The 6,721-nt window shown below is 47.4% G+C and overlaps 1 protein-coding gene across 1 annotated transcript; it reads right to left on the minus strand.

Moving 5' to 3' along the window:
• Positions 1 to 1,500: 1,500 nt before the first annotated feature.
• On the minus strand, positions 1,501 to 2,570 carry LOC128412106 (olfactory receptor 52M1-like). Its single transcript, XM_053384961.1, has one exon. The coding sequence runs from the start codon at positions 2,568 to 2,570 to the stop codon at positions 1,608 to 1,610; it is 963 nt and encodes a 320-aa protein (XP_053240936.1). The 3' UTR covers positions 1,501 to 1,607.
• Between the last annotated feature and the right edge of the window lie 4,151 nt (positions 2,571 to 6,721).

The raw sequence follows: 6,721 nt of genomic DNA on the forward strand, positions 1-6,721 counted from the left end.
TGCCTTCGTTGCATATCTTTAGGCAACAGGCAAAAACATTTCTTATTAACCATGCCTTTGGCTGGTTAACATTACATGGCTTCCTAAATGTGTTTGTGAACTTTAGAAAAAATTGCAAAGCCTCCATGATAGAGATGTCTTTATTCATTTACTGATTGCATTTATATCCCACCTTTTTCTCCAGGGAGCGCTAAGTTGCATACAGGGTTCTCTCCCTCCTTTTTTCAATCTCCACAACAACCCTTTGAGGTAGGTTAGGCTGAGAGGCAGTGACTGGCCCAAGGTCACCCAGTGAGCTTCATGACCAAGTGGGGATTTGAACACTGGTCTCTCCCAGATTCTAGGCTGACATTCTAATCAATGCACCACACAGGTTCTGTCTCAAACCTTCCTTCCCAAAACTCCCAAAAGACTGAGACAGCTGTAACCCACCCAGGGAACTTTCTGCCTTTCTTGTGTGATAAACCCCTTGTGCATACATTGAGCATTACAAAGGAAAGATGGATCTCTGCAATTTCCTGCCATGGCATTGAGGTTGAGCTAGCAAAAGAGTAGATAGAGTGGATCATTTGGCTGGAGGTTTGAAGAGGATATTTCCCCCAGGAGGCCACATGAGCTTCACGCAACAGTGATGGATCCAGAAGTACCCCAAAGCTATGGACTTGCTTCTTCAGAGGGATCATATCCCCATCAAGAGCAGACCACCTCCCACCCACCCTGTCTAGAGAACCACTGGACAATAGTGATATCTCAGTCTTATTTGGACTGAGCTTCAGTTTATTGAGTTTCTCCTTTATTAACTGACCAATAACCCTTCGACAAGGAGTATGCTACTAGAAAACCTGCTGCACACACAAACGCCTCACTGCTGTAAATGATAGTGAGGTCAAAGGCAGCTGGGACAGAGTGAAGAGGAAGGCGATATGGGTAATGAAGGATTTTACGTTCCAAATTTACCACGCCAAACTCGAGGCCCAGGGGACTCACATGTGAATGAGGTAACACACAACATACTGTATGTGCATTTTAGCATGGCAGGGAAGGCAGGGAACATTTATTGTAGATATTAATATTGAAGCGACTGGATGCATAGCAACTGACTCCTTTGGAATGAAGCGTTGCCCAGACGCATTAGAGTGTTCAAACCTTTGCTTGCAGAACTTTCTTCAAAACAGAACAAAAACATCAAAGATACACCCAAGTACTTCCATACAATATATTGTGCAGGTCCAGCACAGGTTCATCTTCTTAGAAATAAAATAAATCTGATGTAAGGTTAAACACTCATGTGTTAGCTAGCAGAAAACAGCAATTGTTAACTATCAATCCATCAAGGAGCTCAGAGACCACTTCTTGCTGTTCTTTAGCTTCAGTGGAATCTCCCACATAAACCCGTTCAGCAAAACACATACGCATTCTTCATATCAGTGCCAATTAAGCAATTATACTTAACACCAATAATGTGGATCAGCCTTTTATATTCTATGACTGATTCTTAGTATATGCAAGTGGTATTGGTAAGAGACTCCCACTCTAGAGCTAGTTCAGAAACTCCACAGATGAGCTTTCTCCTTGCATTTGATTTGAGCCATGAATCACCCTGAGGCTCACATCAGGCCTTTAGCTTGTCTCCGGGACCAAGACAGCATCTTAGCCAGTTTCCTTTGGATCTCTTTTGTCCGGACGGCATACACGATAGGGTTCAAGACGGGAGGGAAGATGAGATAGAAGTTGGCCAGGAGGATGTGAGCTGCAGGAGCCACATTGTGCCCAAACCGGTGAGTCAAAGATGAAACTGCTATGGGGATGTAAAAGGCCAAGATGGCGGTGATGTGTGAGGTGCAAGTGCTGAAGGTCTTAAGACGGGCCTCTGTGGTGGACAAGCTCATTACCGCCCGGAAGATGAGGACATAGGACACCCCGATGCACAGGGAGTCAACAATGAGGACCAGGAAGCCAATGGCCATGCCATAGATGTTGCTGATGGAGATGTCCTCGCAGGAGAGCATCACCACAGCCATGTGCTCGCAGTAGGAGTGTGCAATGATGTTGGTGTGGTAGTAGGTGTATCGATGGGCAAGAAGAGGCAGTGGAGCGATGTATAGGAAGCCCCGCAGAGCAGCGGCCAGCCCGATCTTGGCCACCACCGAGTGGGTCAGGATAGTCCCGTGCCTCAACGGGGTGCATATGGCCACGTAGCGGTCAAAGGCCATCGCCAGAAAGATCCCAGATTCAATGGTGGCAAAAGAGTGGATGACAAACATCTGGAGGAGGCAAGAGTGGAAGGCAATGTCCTTGTTGCCCAACCAGAAGATGCTGAGCAGCTTGGGCATGGTGGAAGAGGAGAGGACCAAGTCGATGACGGCCAACATGGAGAGGAAGAGGTACATGGGCTCGTGGAGGTTGGGCTCGGCCCGGATGATGAAGAGGATGGTGCAGTTGCCCACCAGGGCCATGACGTACATGGAGCAGAAAGGGATGGAGATCCAGACATGGGCAGCTTCCAGCTGGGGGATGCCCGTGAGGGAGAAGGTGGACGGGCTGACACAGGCATTGTAGAAGGCCGGCATCTTACCAATGCACCACGGGAGGGACCATCATTCCATGTGACTGGAAACAAATCAGGGGAGAAGTCCTATTATTGTACTTAGTGCATTTTCTCTTTGAAGACTCTGAAATTTCAGGTGTCCCCTCAAGAGCAGAGCAGATCAGGCTGTCAATGTTCTGTGGAACAATTGGACCTGCTGAGATGTGGGAGGTACCCACTATTTGTCGTATTCTAGAAGCAGATTGTGGAGTTCAGGCTCCAATACTTTGGCCACCTCATGAGAAGAGAAGACTTCCTGGAAAAGACCCTGATGTTGGGAAAGATGGAGGGCACGAGGAGAAGGGGACAACAGAGGACGAGATGGTTGGACAGTGTTGTCGAAGCTACAAACATGAGCCTGACCAAACTGCGGGAGGCGGTGGAAGAGAGGAGTGCCTGGTGTGCTCTGGTCCATGGGGTCACGAAGAGTCAGAGACGACTAAATGACTAAACAACAACAACAGAAGCAACTGAAGGCATAAAATCCCAGAATTTTAGAGTTGGGAGACACCCCAAGGATCATCTCGTCCAACCCCCAGCAATGCAGGAATCTCAGCTAAAGCATCCATGACAGGTGGCGATCCAATCTCTGCTTAAAAACCTCCAGGGAAGGAGAATCCATCACCTTACAAAATGTTTCCCAGGTGTTTACAAGCTTTTCAATGGAATCATAGAACTGTAACATTGGAAGGGACCCCTGGATTAGAGGGATGGGGGGTTTGAAAGGGAATTTCAGGAGCACCCATAGCTGAAGATAAAATCTGCTTTCCTTCATAAACTGTTTTCACAAATGCAAGTTTGTACATAACCCAAATATACCGCGAACTTGACATGGGAGAAGGCCTTCTCTATGGTGGCATATCCCATTTAGGGAATGCCCTGCCAGTTACAGGGTGTTCGTGTGCAGAGTGAGTGCCAAAATAATGTGTTCTGTAGGCTGTTGAGCCAACAATTTATTTTATCTGCTCTCGTTTTATTGAATTGCTGCATTTATGAATGCCTGGCATGGTTTTAAACTGTTTATGGTACCCTGGCCTCGGGTCATTTGAAAGGGAGGACTGCTTAGAATTATTTCAAGTAAATAAATAAAGGCACCTGGAATGAACAGAAGAATGGGCAGGGAACAGAGCGATGGAAGAGTTTCTTCACGGCTGAGTTTACCTGCAGCCTCACCCTTGTCCTGGAAAGAACATCATCTCAAGTGCTGGTCCAGAGGGTCTTCTGAACCCAGGTTGTGTGGAAAGAGGGGAGCCACTTTGCCCTGTGGCGGCTGAGACTTTGGGAGCAGAAAGCCATGGGAAATCTGAGAGGAGGAGGAGGAGGAGGAGGAGGAGGAGGGGGAGAAGGAGAAGGAGAAGGAGAAGGAGAAGGAGAAGGAGAAGGAGAAGGAGAAGAAGAAGAAGAAGAAGAAGAAGAAGAAGAAGAAGAAGAAGAAGAAGAAAGCATCAATGGATGACCATCTGCCATGGGTGCTTTAGCTGTGACTCCTACATTGCATGAGCTTGGAGTCCCTTCCAACTCTATAATTCTATTGTTCTATGACTGAGTGGGTGGCAAGTTCCCCACCCCAGTGAAATCTTCAAGAAATCATCTGGTCTTGGAGATCTTGAAGTGTTACTTTCAGACAGACATTGGCCTGGATCAGCCAATGGTCTCACCCAAAAAGTTATGAATGAATATATATATATATATATATATATGAATTTGGGTTCTGGATGTTATATATATATATATATATATATATATATATATATATATATATATAACATCCAGAACCCAAATTCTAGTCCCTTTCTCTAAGCCTGAGCAACTCCTTGCAGCAAGCTGTCTTCCAGAGCTGTTCTGCCTGGGAGCAAACATCTCTCACCAGCTTTCCTGCCCCAGATGCACCACGACTACCAAGTTCTGAGCTGCAATGGAATTTTGGGGACTCCAGAGCAGTTTTAAAGTGTTTGGAAGTGCTGTATGGAACACTGTGCTTTCTGCTGTCAGAAACAATCCCCAATCGGTTCACCACTGCAGATTCAAATGCTTCATTCTGTGGAGCGTAGTAGCTATTTTTTTAAAAAATGCAGCAAGCATAACCCAATACATTTTGGACCTCCCAACCGGTTCAAAGTACTCATTACCAGTCAGGTTATTTGGGCAGAAGCAGAAAACCCAACCAGAACCTCTCCTCCTCTCTGACAGTAAAAAAAAAAAAATACAGTAATAATAAATCAAATAGCTAACCATTTCTTGCCTTACTGACACCCAAAATCCTACTTCCTGTGGAAGCTGCCTCACAACAGGGCTGTTCTGAGGTTCAACTTACCAAATTATTGAGCCAGCAATGGTTCTTCCTAAGCAAATGCTGGCTTTGGCCGTTTGGTGAGGTATTTGTGCTGCATATTTCGGAGACCTTGAGGGATCTCCCAACCCAACTGGGGCCTGGGATAATTAAGTGGCTCTTTGGCTGCCAAACCTCAAAGCACCAAGCAAGGACTACAAATATTGAAAATGGAAAGCCTTTGTAAAAACTGTCTTCTTTATTTTGACTATCTACCTTTCAGGCAGGACGCGGGTGGCGCTGTGGGTTAAACCACAGAGCCTAGGACTTGCCAATCAGAAGGTCGGCGGTTCAAATCCCCGCAACGGGGTGAGCTCCCATTGCTTGGTCCCTGCTCCTGCCAACGTAGCAGTTCGAAAGCACGTCAAAGTGCAAGTAGATAAATAGGTACTGCTCCGGCGGGAAGGTAAACAGTGTTTCTGTGCGCTGCTCCGGTTTTCCAGAAGCAGCTTAGTCATGCTGGCCACATGACCCGGAAGCTGTACGCCGGCTCCCTCGGCCAATAAAGCGAGATGAGTGCCACAACCCCAGAGTCTTTACCTCTTTACAAGTCCACCACTTTTCCAACACTCATTAGATCTTGTCCTATATATTTTGGCAAGCTTTGATATACACATCATTTTCATCACTTTTTCTTTAAGTGCACTACATGCAGTAAAATTGATACCTTCATTCCACAGCCTTTCCCAAGATTCTAACTGAATGTTATATCCAAAATCTTTAGCCCATTGTATCCTCACCCCTTTAACCTCTTCATCTTTAGTATGCCATTCCAATAATGATTTGTACACGCCTTGGGCAGAGCTAATATCCCATTGCTGTTCCATAAATTTCTCCATTGCTCCATAGAAAGAGCTTCCAGAGCAATGGAGGATCCCTGAGGGCTCATGGCTGAACTTGGGCCTCACCCTTTCACAAATAGATGACCCACCCAGAAGATAATCATGCTGGACCATGCCAACAATGCTTCTGAATCCCAGCTGCTGGAGGCCGCAGGAGGGCAGAGGGCTCTTGTGCCCAAATCCTGCTGGAGGGCTTCCCTTGGGGACACCTGGTTGGCCACTGTGAGAAGGGGATGCTGGACCAGGTGGGCCAGTGGCCTGAGCCAGCCATCTTTGCTAAGTATAATTGTTTAATTCACACTGAAATGGAGAAAAATGTGTCTTGCTAACATTCAGGTTTTTCCCCATGGCAGCATAAAGGTAAAGGTAAAGGTACCCCTGCCCATACGGGCCAGTCTTGACAGACTCTAGGGTTGTGCGCCCATCTCACTCAAGAGGCCGGGGGCCAGCGCTGTCCGGAGACACTTCCGGGTCATGTGGCCAGCGTGACAAGCTGCATCTGGCGAGCCAGCGCAGCACATGGAAACGCCGTTTACCTTCCCGCTGGTAAGCAGTCCCTATTTATCTACTTGCACCCGGGGGTGCTTTCGAACTGCTAGGTTGGCAGGCGCTGGGACCGAGCAGCGGGAGCGCACCCCGCCACGGGGATTCGAACCGCCGACCATGCGATCGGCAAGCCCTAGGCGCTGAGGCTTTTACCCACAGCGCCAACTGGTTGATAATTAACTGCGAATGTGCTCTGCTGTAATGCTGAATCTCTGAACATGTCAGGAAGGTATTTGGTTGCAGATCTCCATCCTGGAATGATGGTGGCTGTGGTCTTTCTTCTAAGGCTCAGGACTGCAATACCTCAAAGACTGCCTCTTCCCATATGAACCTACCCAGACCCTGAGATCATCTTCTGAGGCCCCCCTTCATGTGCCTCCTCCTTGAGAGGTCCGCAGGGTGGCAACACAAGAACGG

The sequence above is a fragment of the Podarcis raffonei genome, chromosome 4 (assembly GCF_027172205.1).
Source record: "Podarcis raffonei isolate rPodRaf1 chromosome 4, rPodRaf1.pri, whole genome shotgun sequence".
In the NCBI taxonomy this organism is placed as follows: domain Eukaryota; kingdom Metazoa; phylum Chordata; class Lepidosauria; order Squamata; family Lacertidae; genus Podarcis; species Podarcis raffonei.

Coding starts and splice junctions, on each gene's coding strand:
- LOC128412106 (XM_053384961.1), bottom strand. CDS start 2,570: ATGCCGGCCTTCTACAATGCCTGTGTCAGCCCGTCCACCTTCTCCCTC.